The 19,378-nt window shown below is 40.3% G+C and overlaps 1 protein-coding gene across 2 annotated transcripts in view; it reads left to right on the top strand.

Annotated features, from left to right (window-relative positions):
- LYPLA1 (lysophospholipase 1) overlaps window positions 1-10,409 on the top strand; it is a 106,064-nt gene extending 95,655 nt beyond the window's left edge. For both annotated transcript variants that reach the window (XM_030214450.1, XM_030214459.1), the window contains exons 8-9: window positions 5,103-5,282; window positions 8,546-10,409. In XM_030214450.1, coding sequence (XP_030070310.1) covers window positions 5,103-5,282; window positions 8,546-8,599 — 234 coding nt within the window. In that variant the 3' untranslated portion in view covers window positions 8,600-10,409. The remainder of the gene's footprint in view (window positions 1-5,102; window positions 5,283-8,545) is intronic.
- The last annotated feature ends 8,969 nt before the right edge of the window (window positions 10,410-19,378 follow it).

The following is a 19,378-nucleotide window of genomic DNA, read 5'->3' as shown; positions in this document are numbered from 1 at the left end:
CCTATGGGCACACCTAAAATCATAATCTTAGTGGATCTTTAGTTTCAGAGCTTTCTGACTTTTCAATATCCATCTTGCTGCCCCTTGGGTAATCCTGTGTAGATTAGATGCTATTGTTGCTGCAGGCACTAATATTAAACTATACGAGATTATTTGTAACCAGTTGTAGTTTTTTTTTTTAAGATTTGATCTGTGTGGGGTGTGTGTAAAAATAATCTAGTATTCTCAAGATAGTTACAGCATGTATAAGGACTTGGCTTCTAAATAAATTTGTTTAATGTTATGTTGGGCTGTATTTAAAAAAAAAATTGGGGGGGGGGGAGGGGGGATATGTTAACATATCCATTGGCTGCTATCCTCATTATATATCATATAGGATACCATTTTACCTTCTCTTCCTTAAACTTGTTCATCAAGCTTCTCTCACTGTTGGGAGTACCATATTGGCAGGATAATAAAAAATCATTATTAATCAGCTATACCCATAGATATACCCTCTTTCCTTTCCTGCCTAGCTCTGATAGAGGATAGGCTTTTCTAACTGCTGCTGGTCCTGTAGCATTCTAACTTTGTGGAAAGGTTCTGCCAGTCCTACTTATATTCTAGTGGAATTTGAAAGTTAAATCAACTGGAGATTCTTTGATCAGACTGTATCAGTTCTGGTCATACCTAGAGAACGTTTTGATACAGCACTTGGCTGACTCACTGGGACTTATAATCCCACCCACCCCAGGGTTTTCCAGTCATATACAAGCCAAAACTCATTAACTTTACTCCTCTGTCACACACAGGCAGTCTTGCAGACTGTTTAACCCCATCATAGTACACCTATTCATACCCATTTCAACCAATCAGGATGACTTTTATTCTCTGTAATAATTGTGGTGTTTTAGTTTCAAGGCCAAACAAAAAAAACAGCACCACGGGCCTTTAAAAATGGAACACAGTTCTTTAATGAATGAGCCTTGACAAAAAGACCCGACACGGGCCGTGTTTCGGTGACTAGCACCTGCGTCAGGGGTCTACATATATACAAAACATATAAAATAATATATGAGAATGTTAAAATATTAAATGCAATGTTAAAATATTAAATGCTTTAGGTATTTATATAGGCTTATATATGTATGCTTGATGAGTCTAAATATTAATCTTTGGTTTTATTCATTATATGTTAAAAAAAATTTTAAAATATATTATTTCTATGTTTTGTATTCTATGTAGACCCCTGACGCAGGTGCTAGTCACCGAAACACGGCCCGTGTCGGGTCTTTTTGTCAAGGCTCATTCATTAAAGAACTGTGTTCCATTTTTAAAGGCCCATGGTGCTGTTTTTTTATTTTTTTGTTTGGACTTTAGTTTGTACTTCGTTCCCTCTCTTTTTGTTATATCTTAGTTTCAAGGCCAATCATCTGGAGACTTAAGGCTTGTCCTATCTGTCTTCAGCTTGCTAGTTTAAAACAGGAGCTCAGTAAAGTAAAGCAGGAATTGGATGCACTTAAAGCAGCTTCTAGGACTTGCACAAAATCATACTGCACAGAATCATACCAAATTCTCACCACTGCCTCAAAGGATAAAACCACCTAAGAACAGATGGTTCACGGTAGGCTCAGGCAGACTTCGTTATGTGACACAGAAACATCCGCCCTCACAAGTGGTGCCCCTACAGAATTCTTTTGCTCCATTACAGCACTGTGATATTCGTGAAAATAGAACTGAGGCGGAAGAAAAAGCAATGAAGGTGGAACAAAAAGATATGAAGGTACCCAAAGAAAAGACACCCCCAAATCACTAATGTTAAACACATACCAGGAAATGTAGATGGAAAGCAATGACCACAAATGCTCGTAGTATAAGTAATAAAGTTCATGACCTTCAAGCCCTGATGTTGGAGGCAGACTTAGATGTTCTTGCAATCACAGAGACGTGGCTCAATGGTTCCCATGAATGGGATGCAAACATACCAGGCTATAATCTATTTAGGAAGGATAGAGATGGTCGTAAAGGTGGAGGAGTAGCTCTGTATATGAGAAATGATATCGCAGCAACTGAAATGACAGGGACCCGGGGAAAGGAAGAAGCGATATGGATCACCTTAAAACGAGATGATAGAACCTCTGTCCACGTGGGTGTTGTCTATAGACCCCCGACACAAATGGAGGAACTAGATAAAGATCTGATAGCAGATATTCAAAAGTTGGGAAAGAAGAGAGAGGTGCTGTTGCTGGGAGATTTCAGTCTGGCGGATGTAGATTGGAAGGTTCCATCTGCGGAATCGGAAAGAAGTAGAGAGATCGTTGATGCTTTTCAAAGTGCTCTGCTCAGACAAATGGTGACGGAATCCACGAGGGAGGGACCGACGCTGGATCTGGTGCTCACAAATGGGGATAGTGTGTCAAATGTCCGAGTGGGTGCCCACCTAGGAAGCAGTGACCATCGAACGGTTTGGTTTGATATGACAGCTGAAGTGGAGGGCGGCCACTCAAAACTCAAAGTCCTGTATTTCAAGCATGCTGACTTTAGTAAAATGGGGGAATACCTGAGGAAGGAGCTGATGGACTGGGAGGACAAACGAGAAGTGGAAGGACAGTGGTCCAGGCTGAAAGAAGCTATAAATATGGCCACAAACCTTTATGTAAGGAGAGTAAATAAAAGCAAGAGAAAAAGGTAAACGATATGGTTCTCCAAGCAAGTGGCCGAGAAAATAAAGGCTAAAGAGTTGGCATTCCTGAAATACAGAAAAACTCAAGACGAGGAACACGGAGAGGAATACTGGATGAAACTGAAAGAAGCCAAGCGAGAGACATGTCAGGGGAAAGCAGAAGAACAAGTGGCTAGAAATGTAAGGAGGGGTGACAAACATTTCTTCAGGTATAAGGAGGAAGACTAAAAAGGGAATTGTGAGACTGAAAGATGCTGCGAACCGCTATGTAGATAATGATGAAGAAAAAGCAAATTTGCTAAATAGATACTTTTGTTCTGTTTTCACAGAAGAAAATCCTGGAGAAGGACCGCGATTGACTGGCAAAAGTACTAATGAGAATGGAGTGGATATAGCACCGTTCACGGAAGAGAGTGTGTATGAAGAACTTGAAAATCTAAAGGTGGACAAAGCCGTGGGACCGGACGGGATCCACCCCAGGATATTGAGGGAGCTCAGAGAGGTTCTGGCGGGTCCTCTTAAAGATGGAGAGGTTCCATGGGATTGGAGAACAGCGGATGTGGGCCCTCGTCACAAAAGTGGTGATAGGGAAGAAGCTGGAAACTACAGGCCGGTAAGCCTCACTTTGGTTATTAGAAAAGTAATGGAAGCGATGCTGAAGGAAAGGATAGTGAATTTCCTGGAAGCCAATAAGTTGCAAGATCAGAGACAACATGGTTTTACCAAAGGTAAATCGTGCCAAACGAATCTCATTGAATTCTTTGACTGGGTGACTGGAGAATTGAGTCATGGACATGCTATAGACGTAATCTACTTAGATTTCAGCAAAGCTTTTGACACGGTTCCCCACAGGAGGCTCTTGAATAAACTTGACAGGCTGAAGATAGGACCCGACGTGGTGAACTGGATTAGGAACTGGTTGACGGACAGACGCCAGAGGGTGGTGGTTAATGGAATTCGCTCGGATGAGGGAAAAGTGAGTAGTGGAGTGCCTCAGGGATTGGTGCTGAGGCCAATTCTGTTCAATATATTTGTGAGTGACATTGCCGAAGGGTTAGTAGGTAAAGTTTGTCTTTTTGTGGATGATACTAAGATTTGTAACAGAGTGGACAGCGGGGAGGGAGTGGAAAACATGAAAAAGGATCTGCAGAAGCTAGAAGAATGGTCTAAGGTTTGGCAATTAAAATTCAATGCGAAGAAGTGCGAAGTGATGCACTTAGGGAGTAGAAATCCACGGGAGATGTTTGTGTTAGGCGGTGAGAGTCTGATATGTACGGACGGGGAGAGGGATCTTGGAGTGATAGTATCTGAGGATCTGAAGGCGACGGAACAGTGTGACAAGGCGGTGGCTGTAGCTAGAAGATTGCTAGGCTGTATAGAGAGAGGTGTGACTAGCAGAAGAAAAGAGGTTTTAATGCCCCTGTATAAGTCGTTGGTGAGGCCCCACCTGGAATATTGTGTTCAGTTTTGGAGGCCGTATCTTGCTAAGGATGTAAAAAGAATTGAAGTGGTGCAAAGAAAAGCTACAAGAATGGTATGGGATTTGCGTTACAAGAGACGTATGAGGAGATACTTGCTGACCTGAACATGTATACCCTGGAGGAAAGGAGAAACAGGGGTGATATGATACAGACGTTCAAATATTTGAAAGGTATTAATCCACAAATGAACCTTTTCCATAGATGGGAAGGTGATAAATCTAGAGGACATGAAATGAGATTGAAGGGGGGCAGACTCAAGAAAAATGTCAGGAAGTATTTTTTCACGGAGAGAGTGGTGAATACTTGGAATGCCCTCCCGGGGGAGGTGGTGGAGATGAAAATGGTAACGGAATTCAAAAATGCGTGGGATAAACATAAAGGAATCCTGTTCAGAAGGAATGGATCCTCAGAAGCTTAGCGGAGATTGGGTGGCAGAGCCAGTGGTGGGAGGCGGGGCTAGTGCTGGGCAGACTTCTACAGTCTGTGACCTGAAAATGTCAGATACAAATCAAGGCCAGGTATACACAAAAAGTAGCACATATGAGTTTATCTTGTTGGGCATACTGGATGGACCGTGCAGGTCTTTCTCTGCCGTCATGTACTGTGTTACTATGAATACCAGGAGTTCTACTTTTGTCTTGTCATTCTATATCCGTTCTGAGTTTTCCTCACTTATTATTAACATAAAAGAAAAAGTAAAGAAAAATAGTAAAAAAAAATGATAAAATTTAAGTTGTTAACTTGAGCTTAGCAGAATAATATAGTAGCTTCATTTGAACCCTTTTAAAGTACACATTTATGTAAAAATAAAAATTTTGTATTATATACCATGTTGATGTAAAAGTTTGTTATATACACCATGTTGGTGTAGTTGAACAAAATCTTTTGGCAATGGGGTTTTCTTACAGTTTTTTTTCCACACCCCCCCCCCCCCCCCCACCTTTTTCTTGTATTTGAAGGCTGCTGCTGGTACTAGTGTCAACAAGGACATTCCTGTTATTCAGTGCCATGGAGATTGTGACCCTTTGGTTCCTCCTATGTTTGCTGCTCTTACTGTTGAAAAACTAAAGACTTTAATAAATCCAGCAAACATACAGTACAAGGTTTACTCTGGTATGACACACAGCTCCTGCCCCCAGGTTAGTATTCTATATTACATTATTAAAATAGAATATGATGGCTTAACATAGTGCCTCAATGACAATGCAGTGCTACCCATAGTACTACCCAGATTTGATTTTCCAAGCCAACTTCTTCATGGGATGGCTAACAATACTACAGAGACAGTATTCATGGGCTTGGACATAGTCATTGCACAATACATAGTAGCCAGAATCACATGCATATGTACCAGGTTCTAGAAGTCAGTCTCTGTGGTCTCTTGTCAAGGACTCCCTCTGTGATCGGGAGGGAGTGGGGAAAGTTATTAATAGGGGAAATATTCTGATATTAAAAATTAAGGTTCACACAGTTTCAACTGAGCTAGAAAGCCAGTTTTGGAAGAAATGTGGTCCAATAGAAAGATTTATGAAACAGAAGCTATCTAATGTGTTAGTGTGAAAATTATTGGTGCACCTTCACAGGGAATTTGATTTATTTCATTCATGTTGCTCTATGGATATACAGACAAAAAGAGGCTGCTGCTATGAATCCAAAATGGAAAAAGTACTGCAACAAAACAGTATAAAGAAGAAGCTTTAACAAAGTGTAATCCAGGCTTGCTGTTCCTCAGAATAAGACAGTGTGAGGAGCACTTCAGGTCGGCATAAGATGTTATACCAGAACCATAGCAAGCTGAATTTGCGAATATTGCACCATGTTGTGTGAATGGTTTTGGTAGTGTAACCATAAGGTTAAATTTTAAAACTGTACCTGAGGCTCAATGGGCTTAAGGGCAGGTCTTGTGAGGCTTGGAAAGAGGGGTACATGATGGTGCTCCAGGTGCAGAGGTTGCATGACTGGTACAATCGCTGCTATTCTGGACCACCTGAATGTGCAGGGAGCTCAGTTGACCTGAAGCAGGAAAGTCCTCGGCTGAGTTGAGGCCTGAGGTGACTTCTGACATCAATCTATGCACATACACAGTGATGCCAACGTTCACGTCACACACACATGAGCGATTGATGGGGAAAGCAGGCAGAGCTCCAGGGAAGGCCCCAGAGCAGAGATATGATAGACACTTAAATATCTCAGGGGCATTAATGTACAAGAAGTGAGCCCTTTTCAAATGAAGGAAAACTATGGAATGAGGAGACATACGATGAAATTAAGAGGAAATAGGCTTAGGAGGAATCTAAGAAAGTATTTTTTCACGGAAAGGGTGGTGGAAGCGTGGAATGGCCTCCTGGTGGAGGTCATGGAGACGAGGACTGTGTCGAAATTTAAGAAAGCGTGGGACCAAGCACATGGGATCCCTTAGGAAAAGAAAGAGTTGGTGGTTACGGAGGATGAGCCATTTGGCCCTTATCTGCCATCATGTTTCTAAGCTGTGGATGTTTTTTCTGGAAGATGTGCTGAAGGCATCTGGCATAGCTGAATTTAAGGTGTGTGGACAGATTCCTAGCAGAAAATTCTATTAGCAGTTATTAGCCAGGTAGAGTTGGGAAAGCCATGTAATCTATGGGAGAGAGCAACAAAGAATGGAATGTCTGTGTTTGAATCTTTCAGGCATTACTGGTGGAGATAGTATGCTCAAAATTAATTAACAATAAAAAGCTAAAAGTCTTAATTACAAAAGTCTACTTGCCCTGTGTCATCAGTCCCAAATTTGCTCCATTTCCAAAAATTGGTGTAAGGTCCATAATAAGTTAGTCCTATATCCAATCACAGTAGTTGAGCTGATTTGCTTACTGCTGGATGAAGAATCAAGCTGTTTGTATTGTATGAAGTGAATTTGAAGCAGAGGGCTAAACATGCCAAACAAAGAGCTCCTCAAGTCTCTGGGATAAATTTAAAGATACCGATCAGGGGAAGGCTATAAGTGTTTGAATAACTCTTGGGGGTATCTCAGGTTCATCATTATAGAAGTGTAAATAGTTTGGCACCACCAAGACATTGCCTTGATCAAACTGTCCCTCCAGAATCTGTAGCTGTGAGTTAATGAAACTGCTAAGGAAGGTCTCTTAAGGCCTAAGTTTACTTTAAAAGAATGACTGAGACCAGAGGAAATGTTGACTCCACAAATTGTCTTGTATGAGAGGGTGGCAAGAAGGAAGCTTCTGTTGAAGAAAAGCTATATGATGTGCCATATCCCCCCCCCCCCCCCAAAAAAAAAAAAAAAAAAAATTATATAAATGGCACTCAAATTGCATGTCCAGATTTGGGCATGTGCCCAGTTTTTGTGTGCAATTTGAGTAATGAACCAATTAGTACTAATAATTAGGTGCTAATCAATTATTGGTGCTAATTTGAATTTATGCATGCATCTTACTAGGCGCTAGCACAAAACTGAAAAGGGGTGTGGCCATGGGAAGGGGCATGGGTGGGTCAGGGGCATTCACTACAGATGTACATAGCAGTATAGAATATGGAAGATCCATGCCTAATTTAGATATGAGGATTTACACCAGGTTTCAGTTGGTTTAAATGTTAATGCCCCGAATTGGACGTGGTCCTTGCACTAAGCACTATTATAGATGGTGCCCAACTTAGAGCGCTGTTTATAGAATAGCGGCGCTCATTTTTTTTTCAGGTGCCCAAATTTGGGTGCCTTTTACTGAATTCAGTCCATAGTGTTTGGAAAGGAGCACTACTCAAACGTGGAAGAATGTTGTGGAGGGATATGCAGGCCAAAACGCTTTGTTTTATGTAGGTTCTATGGTTATTTGCAGGATTTTCTTTTTCTTTTCTTTTTTAATAATTTACAAATATGTGGTGGAATTGTAAAATGTTAATTTATTGACTTGCTACCCAGGAATGCTAGAAGATCAGCACGCACATTCCTAAATCTTCACTTTCCCAACTGTAAAGGACTAAAATACAGACTAACACATGTGTCCAGCTTTTCCTATATGAGCACGCAGTTATGGAATGCATTGCCACTTGCCTTGAAAACAATTCACAACCTAATCAACTTTCGTAAATCACTGAAGACTTATCTCTTCAACAAGGCATACCATAATGATCTTTATAGGAACTGTAACGCATCACCACTTGATATTCTGAATGTTTTTCTATATATACCTGATTACTCAATTCTATTATGTCATCCATGCTCTTTATGTAATTCCAAATGTAACTTTTACTCTGGAGTGGCGAATGCCAGGATGGAACATTGTAAGCCACATTGAGCCTGCAAATGGGTGGAAAAATGTGGGATACAAATGTAACAAATAAATTTAATTGAACCAAACTGATGATGATGGTTTTTTTAATTATTTTGTGCCATTTGATCTTTGAACAGGAAATGGCAGACATCAAGCAATTTATTGAGAAACATCTACCTACAACGAATTGACTTTATTCAAGAGGCCTTCTATACAAGTACACCAGCACCAACCATAGTCGAATACATATTTTTTCCCATGCCTTGTTGAGATCATTTTAAATCTTGGATTGTTACTTACTGTCATATGTATCAATAACAAGGAGTACATGCTCTTCCAAGAAGTAGTCCTCCTTTCAAATGTTAATCACGTATAGTACAGCAGGTATTACAGGAAATATGGCAGTGAATTATTGTCTCTATTTTGGTGGGACATACTTTTATTGTAAAACATAACATTCTGACACCTGATTGTATGGATCTTTTTCAATGTCAATATGGTTGATCACAAATTATTCTATCAAATAGACTTTTGAAATATGTTGCACATGTGATGTTAAAATGTTCAGTAGGAGATTTCTCTTCCATATTATCTTGAGCAAATTTGTGCTTACCATGGGTACAATCCACAATAAGTATTACATACGTTAGAATTTATCAGTGAGCAATGGGGTAAGAGTACAAATAGGAGTTCTGTCCTCACATTATTAATCCATGCCAATCCCACTGTTAAGTTTTACATACATGCATATATAAATACATACTACTAAGGGTTATTTTTCAGAACCAGTTTTTTTTTCCTTTAGTTAATCACATGGCAAATGAAAGTATCTTTGGCTCTTGACTTTCAATAAACTAATGTGATAGAACATGTATATTCCTTCCTTTGATAAAAATGAACACTGATTTATTGCAGAAAGTTTCCAGTCAATTTTTTTTTTCTTTTCTCATTGCATGGTGGAGTAAATGCTAGAGGAAATATGATGTGAAGATATTTGTGTTCACAGTTTGTACATTTGAACACAAGAACATTGTTACCATTCAGATTACAACTAAAACTTGGTTGTCATATCAGAATTTTCATGAATAAGTACATTCATCAGACATTACTTGCCCTTGGCTCCATGTCAGAATCTACAGGTCAAGGTAGATTTCTTTGTATACCATTATATGTTTGGAAATGTAGTTCAGTTCCTTAAAAAAGAATATATATGTTAATTTTTATACCATTATATGTTAAGAAATGTATTTGAGTTCCTTAATAAAGAGTACATTTGTATGTAGTGGGGTAAAACTGGGATAGGCTCAGTCTGTCTAGCATGGCATAGAGGTATTTCATTTTTAGAGCCATGACAGTCCTGTGGCAAACTTTGGTAGACCATTCCTGGAAAAGTTGATTAAATTAAGGCCTTAACATTCTTCACAATGTTTGTCACAATATTTTCTCTGGATAAAGCATGTTGCAAGTGAGGTTCTTACCATTAATTCCACAATCCCTGCAAGGCATGACATGAACTCCTATAATAAGAGAGGATTGGGAATAATGTCAACAGGGGGGGGGGGGGCAAAGAAATTAATATTTGAATTGTTTGACTGCAACAACTAGTGCTGGTGTGTTAGTTTTTATTAATCTATTACTTTTGTTGATAAACTTTTGAATTTTTGCAATCAGAAGCTTTGGGCTGTTTAAATAAGCTGTGTGGTGGTGTGTTTTTCTTCTGAGTCTGATTTGTATAAGAAGTGTATTACAGCAAAGTAGGTATAATAAATTATTAGATACCTTAATAGTAAAATCTTATTGTGGCACTATGCAGAATTTCTTAACCATATGTTTATCTATGCATACTCTTTCGTTAAGAAAGATGTGGTGGCTGTTTTAAATCCTTGTTAACTAGCCACATAATTGGTATCCTCTGCACTTGCTGTACCCTAATGCTTCATACTAATGCTTAAGGAGGATAAATTGCAAATGGTCTTAATAAAGGTAAACTGCTTGAAGTCCTTTTGATTTGTGATTAAAGGAAATCTATACTTGAATTTTTTTTTATTTTTTTTATTTTACTCCTCTCTAAGACTTCAAAATTCTTGACTAACCAAAACTGCACATGTAAAGCATACTTTAGAGGCAAAAAAGGACTCCTTTATAAAATAGCCTGGCTGAAGACACAGATATAAGTATGCATGCTAACAAGCTGGTATACTTATGCACTGTGCATAGGTATTCCTGCGGATGCAGGTTGGGTAGAGCTGGTTTAAAGTTGCACTATATATGAGTGTTTTATAAAATAACACATCTAGGGAAATTGAGTTCCATACTTGGGAGCCTGTCCTATAAAGGAAAGGAAGTTTCTACTTTTCTTTAGAGAATACTAGTTTAACTGGGTATATATATGTGTGTATGTGTTTAAGTGTGAGCACTTAAGCCAGCTATAGAGCTGATGTAAAGGCTGGCACATAGATTTAGGAGATACATATGTAATTTGTAGTATTCTATAAAAATATGTGCATATGCACCACCCAGACTCTACCATGTGAACAACCACCTGTTATGTCATCAAAAATACTAATACTGTTTTTATATTCTGCATCACAAAAAAAGAGAATCAGGCATACTTGGGCATAGATGTAAAATTTATCTCCTGCATTGCAACATCAACATCCACAGCTTAAGACAAATATTTCTTGAACAAACAAATTTTTAGGCCTCTCTGAAATAAAGGCAGCGAGTTCTATATTTTAACTCCCGCAAAGGAGAAAGCTGATTGAAAATATTTTATAAATCTAATTCTTTTAATAGAAGGTAGGTGCAGTACTAAAAGATCTTAGTTTCTTGTTAGTTTTCCAATTTATCATACTAATAAGAAGAAGCATATATTGAGGAACCATGCTATGTAATATTTTAAAGACCATGTTGCAAACCTTCAAATCTATTTGAGCCTGAATAAGCAACTAATGAGCTCTAGTTAATAAAGGTGTTACTCTATCAAATCTTCTTGCAGCATATGTCAACCTGATCACCGTATTCCTTGTCACTTGCAGTAGATGAATCCAGGAACTAGTGGATTAAATCCGCCTACCAGCAGGTGGAGATAGAGACATACTAATTCCTGGATACATCTGCTGCGTTAAAGGAAAGAAAATTATCAGGTAAGACATAATTTTACCTTCTGCAAACCCTGCAGTCTTTTTAGGAGTGTATGCATCCTACATGTAACATGTTACAATAATCTGGCTCAAGATCAATATCTGCATCACCAGTTTAAATTGTGGACCCTCAAAACAGTGCTTAATTCTCCTTAGTTTTCTTAAATAAGAAAAAAACTTTCCTTACCAATAGGGTAACCTGTTTCTCAAATGATAGAATCTAGTGTCATATCTAGAATTTTTATATCCATTTCTACAGGGAATTTAGAACCATTAATAATTAAATTATGACACCAAGCTAGCCGACTAGGGTTAAATGATAAGAAAACTTGTTTTTTTTGTCTAGATCAGGGTTTCTCAAACTTTTACGGTTCATGACACCCTTTCTGCACCCCCTGGCCATATAGGTCTCCATTTCCAAATGTCCAGCACACCATTCCCTGCAGTCTTCTCCTCCTCCCATAAATCCAGCACACCTCTGCCTTTTCCAAATTCAGCATCACTCACTACCTTCTTTCCTGCAGGTCCAGGATCACTGCGCCATCCTTCGCAGCTTACATTTTCGGGCCGTCTGTGATTCACACAGGCAAGCACTCCAGGGCCTTCCCAGTCTGCCGCGTCCGGCCCTCTTTGATGCAACTTCCTATTGCAAGGGCTGTATGCAGAAGAGGGAAGTCCCTGCAGTGCCTATGTACATTGCGGATGGCCCAAAAATGTAAGCTGCAAGCACTGCAGTGGCGGTGAGGAAGTGGCAGATTCCAGACCTGCGGGAGGAGAAAGGAGGGAGTGATGCTGGATTGTGGGCAGCGGGAGGGAGGTGAAGATTTGTTGTGGCATCCCTGAGAATTCGCTGCCACATTGAGCCTGCAAAAGGTGGGAAAATGTGGGATACAAATGTAACAAATAAATAAATTATGTTTATATTGTAAGCTACATTGAACCTGAATTTCACTTGGGCTAATGTCGGATAGAAATGCCATAAATAAAATTATAGGATCAACAAAACCTCACATCATCTATCTAGCCAAACTTTCATTTCTGATACTAGTGTACCTAAAGCTGTTTCTGTACTTGCACCCTTCCTAAAATGTGATTGAGAATGACTCAAGATATACATGTCAAGATAATGGGTAAGTTGTTGTGTAACAACTGCCTCCAAGATCTTAGTGAAAAAAAGGCATAGATGCCACTGGTCTAAATTTGGAAACTAATGACTTTGAACCAGCCCAATTATTTGGGATAGGGGTAAGAATGATATTTTGTAAATAATCTGGATATCCAATAAGTCAACCAAGCCTGGAAGACAATAGAGGCAGATTTAGAGATATGTTGGACAGGTATCTGAACAGCAATGGTATGTAGAGTATTTGCTAATTCTATTTCAGCCAAATTAATCAGACTAAAAGCTGTCCAGGAAACCCCCAGAGGTCACAATTTTAATACAATCTTGAATCCCATAATGGGATAGGAGGAAATGTTATGGTGTGGATTAGGAAATGGTTATTGGACAGAAAACAAAGAGTAGGGTTAAATGCTCACAATGGAGGAGGGTGAATAGTGGAGTACCGCAGGGATCAGTACTGGGACTGGTGCTATTTAACGTATTTATAAATCATGTGGAAATCAGAATGAGTGAGATTAAACTTGCAGATAAAAACAAAACTATTCAAAGTTGTTAAAACACATGCAGACTATGAGACATTGTAGGAAGACCTTAGGAAATTGGAAGACTGGGCATCCAAATGGCAGATGAAAAATTTAATGTAGACAAATGCAGAGTGATGCACATTGGAAAGAATAATCTGAATCATAGTTACCTGATGCTAGGATCCACCTGGGGGGTCAGCACCCAAGAAAAAGATCTAGGTGTCATAGATAATATGCTGAAAGCTTCTGTTGAGTGTGTGGTGGTGGCCAAAAAAAAGCAAACAGGATTATTAGGAAAGGGATAATAAATAAGTCCGAAAATACTATAATGCCTTTGTATCACTACATGGTGTGACCTCACCTTGAGTATTGTATTCAGTTCTGATCTCTGTATCTCAAAAAAGATATAGCAGAATTAAAGGTTCAAAGAAGAGCTACCAAAATGAGAAAGGGAATGGTATTCCTCTCATATGAGGAGGAAAGACTAAGGAGGTTGGGGTTCTGCCTGGAAAAGAAACGAGAGGCAATATGATTGAGGTCTACAAAATCATGAGTGGTGTAGAATGAGTAGAAGTGAATCAATTTTTTTTTACTCATTCCAAAAGTACAAAGACTAGGGGCCACACAAGGAAGTTACATGGAAATACTTTTAAAACAAATAGGAGGAAATAGTGAACTCTTTGCTGGAGGATGTAGTAACAGTGGTTAGCATATCTGGGTTTAAAAAAGTTTTGGACAAGTTCCTGGAGGGAAAGGCTGTAGTCTTCTACTGCTTGCCCTGGGGTGGCCAATGTAACACCCATTTTTTAAAAAGGCTCCAGGGGAGATCCGGGAAATTATAGACCAGTGAGTCTGACTTCGGTGCCGGGGAAAATGGTAGAGGCTATTATTAAAAACAAAATTGCAGAGCACATCCGAGGACATGGATTACTGAGACCGAGTCAGCACGGCTTTTGTGTGGGAAAATCTTGCCTGACCAATTTACTTCAATTCTTTGAAGGAGTAACCAAACATGTGGACAACAGGGAGCAGGTTGATATTGTGTATCTGGATTTTCAAAAGGCGTTTGACAAGGTGCCTCATGAAAGGCTACAGAGGAAATTGGAGGGTCAAGGGATAGGAGGAAAAGTCCTATTGTGGATTAAAAACTGGTTGAAGGATAGGAAACAGAGAGTGGGGTTAAATGGGCAGTATACACAATGGAGAAGGGTAGTTAGTGGGGTTCCTCAGGGGTCTGTGCTAGGACCGCTGCTTTTTAATATATTTATAAATGATTTAGAGATGGGAGTAACTAGCAAGGTAATTAAATTTGCTGATGACACAAAGTTATTCTAAGTCGTTAACTCGTGACAGGATTGTGAAAAATTACAGAAGGACTTTACGAGACTGGGAGACTGGGCGGCTAGATGGCAGATGACGTTTAATGTGAGCAAGTGCAAGGTGATGCATGTGGGAAAAAAGAACCCGAATTATAGGTACGTCATGCAAGGTTCCACGTTAGGAGTTACGGACCAAGAAAGGGATCTGGGTGTCGTCGTCGTCGATAATACACTGAAACCTTCTGCTCAGTGTGCTGCTGCGGCTTGGAAAGCGAATAGAATGTTGGGTATTATTAGGAAAGGTATGGAAAACAGGTGTGAGGATGTTATAATGCCGTTATTTCGTTCCATGGTGCGACCGCACCTTGAATATTGTGTTCAGTTCTGGTTGCCGCATGTCAAGAAAGATATAGTAGAACTGGAAAAGGTGCAGCGAAGGGCAACTAAAATGATAGCGGGGATGGGACGACTTCCCTATGAAGAAAGACTAAGGAGGCTAGGACTTTTCAGCTTGGAGATGAGACGGCTGAGGGGAGACATGATAAAGGTATATAAAATAACGAGTGGAGTGGAACAGGTGGATGTGAAGCGTCTGCTCACGCTTTCCAAAAATACTAGGACTAGGGGGCATGCGATGAAACTACAGTGTAGTAAATTTAAAACAAATCGGAGAAAAATTTTCTTCACCCAACGCGTAATTAAACTCTGGAATTCGTTGCCGGAGAACGTGGTGAAGGCGGTTAGCTTGGCAGAGTTTAAAAAGGGGTTAGACGGTTTCCTAAAGGACAAGTCCATAAACTGCTACTAAATGGACTTGGGAAAAATCCACAATTCCAGGAATAACATGTATAGAATGTTTGTACATTTGGGAAGCTTGCCAGGTGCCCTTGGCTTGGATTGGCCGCTGTCATGGATAGGATGCTGGGCTCGATGGACCCTTGGTCTTTTCCCAGTGTGGCATTACTTATATGTACTTATATCTTTTCAATTTTAGATCTAAAAAAGTCTGCCAATTCTTGTACAGTAGGTAAATAAACCCCTGTTTGGTGACCTTCCTAGTGTCTGATAGTTGATTTACTGTCTTAACATTTTAACATCTAACTCTTTTATTCCAATCAATTTAGAATAATATTGCTTCTTTGCAGTTTTTATGTGCCTCTCATATATATTATAATATATATATATATATATATATATATATATATATATTGCCAGATTTGCTCTAATTACATCATTGTTTCAAATGTAGCAAATATTCATTGAACCAAGGGTTGTTTCTGTCTCTCCCTGACCTTTTCATAAGGAGCAAAATAACACATAAAAGGATTATAAATATGATACTGATTAGTCTCATATGTGGGTGTCATCATCCAACTAATCCCTCAGGTGGGAACAACTTTGCAGCTTGTTTACCACTGCTTTTGAGAAGGATGCACTGGACATAGTGTGCCTTCCTGCAAGTCACTCACACAGGACCTAGCCAGTGTCCATTTTTCCCATGGTGCAGAATGGTCACGCTGAACTATTACTCCCTCTTACATTTTTTTCCCCTAAAAGTCATTTTTTTCTTCTTGATTTTTAAAGTCCTGTTGTTGTCAAATTGGGGAGGGGGGTCCCAATAGTTGCCTTAGTTTTTCAGATGTTTAATATACTTTTTTTTTTTTTTAACAGCCCTCTTCCAGCCTTGATGGCCCCAAGTTGAGTAAATCGAGCCATTGAATTCATTGTGGCTGTTTTTCCAGACATCTTTCAGAAAAAAGTTCCCAGTGTTCTAGATGTAATGGGATCATATCCATAATGGATACTCATAATTGGAGTCTGCAAAGCTTGGGACCTGTTCATGATCCTTCTCAAAGTCTTCTGTGTTCACAGATGTCAGAGAGGAATTTGTAGTCGAGAGAAGCAGTGTGAACATATTTTTCTTATTGGTAAATCCAGACTCAACAACAGCATTGGAAGCACATATCTCTGTGATTCTCAGAAGTGCATGGGACACTGGGGATGCATTGACGCTGGAAGTATGTCAATTACCCTGACCTTTGAGGCTTCAATAGAAGCCATCGGGCTCAGTCATCATCTAATCACCTTCCAAGGAAATGTTCATCCTTGTCCTCTTTGGCGCCTAGGGTTAAGAATGTTGGTGGCCATCAGGTAGAAGCTAGGGCACCCCCTTCATCGAGCCACCTCAAACTGTGGTGCAGAGAGCATCAATGCATCGAGTTCACCCGTGCTCTCAAAGCAGCCGCTACGAGGAACCTCTTAGAGCTGTTTAAACCGCCAGTATTATGAAAATACAGTGGATAGTAAATTAAGAGATTGAAGTAAAATTTATAGCAAACTCAAGGAAAGGAGGAGGGTGAGTCTATGGTTAAAATACACACATGTGCACGAGTTCACCAGATGGGTGAAATGTGGTTTGCCGTGTTGAATATATGAGATTCCTCCTTGATTAGTAAAGAGAACAATCATTATAGAAAGGGTTGAGTATTACTCCGAGTAAGAGCTCTACTTCTTGTGTTTTTGCAAGTATTTTTAGGATAAGCAACATAAAATGTATTGTACTGTTTAGGGATCTTGCCAGGTACTTGTAACCTGGATTGGCTACTGTTGGAAACAGGATGTTGGGCTCGATGGACCTTTGGTCTGTCCTAGTATGGCAACTCATGTTCAGCTTAAGCTCAGGTTTGGAGAGTTTTTAAGGCATGGTGTTTAGATAGGGCTGTATCCCCCTTCCATTCATCTTTGCGAAGGTCTGGCCTAAATTCTCTCCATGTTCAGTAGAGAGGTGTGGTAGCCGTGTTAGTCCACTTTTAAAGGTAATCATTAGAAATAAAACATGGAAAATAAGATGATACATTTTTTATTGGACATAACTTCATACATTTCTTGATTAGCTTTTGAAGGTTGTCCTTCTTTGTCAGATCGGAAATAAGCAAATGTTGGTAGATGACAGTATATATGTGAAACATCAAAACATTTCAGTGACAGTCTAATAGGATGGGGGTGGATAGATGAGAGACAGGAAGAGTTGGGTGGATGAGGGACAGGGAGATAGGAGGGTGACAAAGCAGTACAATTTTATGGTTTATAATGGGCTAGCAAACCCAGATCTGTGTTAAGTCCTGTCTGGTGGGTGTCAAAATATTTAATCATTCTGACTTCAAAGGTCTTACGTTCCTGTATTGTTTTAAAGTTCCCTTTCAGGATTCTTACCATGAAATCACTGCTACAGTGTTCTGGTTTTGTAAAGTGCTGCCCCACAGAGGTGGCATCCTTATTGGTACTAGCATTTTTCATATGGTGTCTATGTAAATTAAATCTCTTCTTTAGCATCTGACTTGTTTCTCCAATGTAGCAGCCTTTGTTGCATTTTTTACACTGAATGATATATACCACATTGGAAAATGAACACGTGAAAGATCTCCATGTTCAGTTTGCAGTTTTGGTGTGTTGCCAGGGGACTGCAGAATTCTTTGGTGGCTCATCCTGATGTGGTTCATTTTTTAAACAGTCAGTCATCTCAAGCCTCCTCCTTGCCATCCCTGTCCAGAATGGAATTTTAATCTTATCCTACAGTCCCTCCAGAAGGTGCCCTTTGATAAATTACTTTGAAGGATCTTACCCTTAAATCTGTTTTTGTTCTGGCAATTGCTTCAGCGCGTTGAATTTCAGAGCTTCAGGCATTGCCCTGTCGGGACACATTCCTCCTTTTTTCGGAGGCCAGGGTGACAATTCGAAATGTTCCTTCATATCGCTCTAAAGTGGTTTCTTCTTTTCATTTGAATCAACCAGTGTTCCTTCCGTCCTTTCGGAAGAAGGAATATAGAATGCATTTTCAGTCTCTGCATTGTCAGGTCAGGGCCGCAAACAGACTGAGCCCAGGGCAGGGCTGCCACCCCCCCCCCCCCCCCAGCCCAAACTGCAAATACTTTGGCTGGTGGGGATCCCAAGGCCCTGCCAGCAGAGGAGGGCTTGCTCCAGTGCTGCTCTTTCCTCTGCCGCATTGCCTGCCCGCTTGTTCTCTCATGTTGTGCATTCTCAGTTTCAAAACCGAGCATGCATGGCCTGAGGGGAAAGCAGCTGCTTGGCAGGCAATCTGAGTGAAGAGCAGTGCTGGCAGAAGATCTCTTCTGCTGGAGGGGACCTCCGCCAGCCAAATCAGAGGACCTGCTGTGTCTTCTCCGGTTCCTCTCCAGCCTCCAAGGGGGGCCTGGCACCGGAGTTTTCTCTCTCCTGTTCCTGTCAGGACGGGATCACCTGGGTCCCATCAGGAGCAAGAGAGAGAGAGAGACCTTGGCACCAGGCCCCCCCTTGGAGGCCCAGGCCTGGGGAATTTTGCCCCCCCCCCCTCTCAGTGGCCCTGCATCAGGTTCTCCTTTAGTATCTTCAGGCCATGTCTGAATTTTGTCACTCTGATCACCTTTTTGTGCTTATGGCAGGTTCAAATCAGGGTGGCCCTGCTTCAAAGGCATCAGTAGCTCATTGGATTAGGGAAGCCATTACCTTGACTTATAATTCTCGAAGGCAGGCAGGCAGCCAGCCTCTTTCTTTACTCTGGGCTCATTCTACCAGAAATGCTAATTCAGGCACAAAGGAGGGTCCACACAGCTTCCTCAAAATGCCAAAGCACAAAGAAAGACAGGCAGCCAGGAAGTAAGAGCTTCTACATAGTTTATTAACTCTTACTTCCTGGTTGCCTCTGTCTTTTGGAACTACTCTTCCCTTCCACCCTTTTTGGTGCTCATTCTTCCAGAACATTATCGATGTCTTGGGCAGAGTCTCGAGCATATTCTCATGAGGAAATCTGTAGATTGGCTACATAGTCTATGTTACTATGGTCCTCCCTAAACACCTTCATGAG

Source organism: Microcaecilia unicolor, chromosome 1 (assembly GCF_901765095.1).
Source record: "Microcaecilia unicolor chromosome 1, aMicUni1.1, whole genome shotgun sequence".
NCBI classification, from domain to species: Eukaryota; Metazoa; Chordata; class Amphibia; order Gymnophiona; family Siphonopidae; genus Microcaecilia; species Microcaecilia unicolor.
Note: the sequence above shows the minus strand (reverse complement) of the source record. Positions and strands in the feature narration are given on the sequence as shown.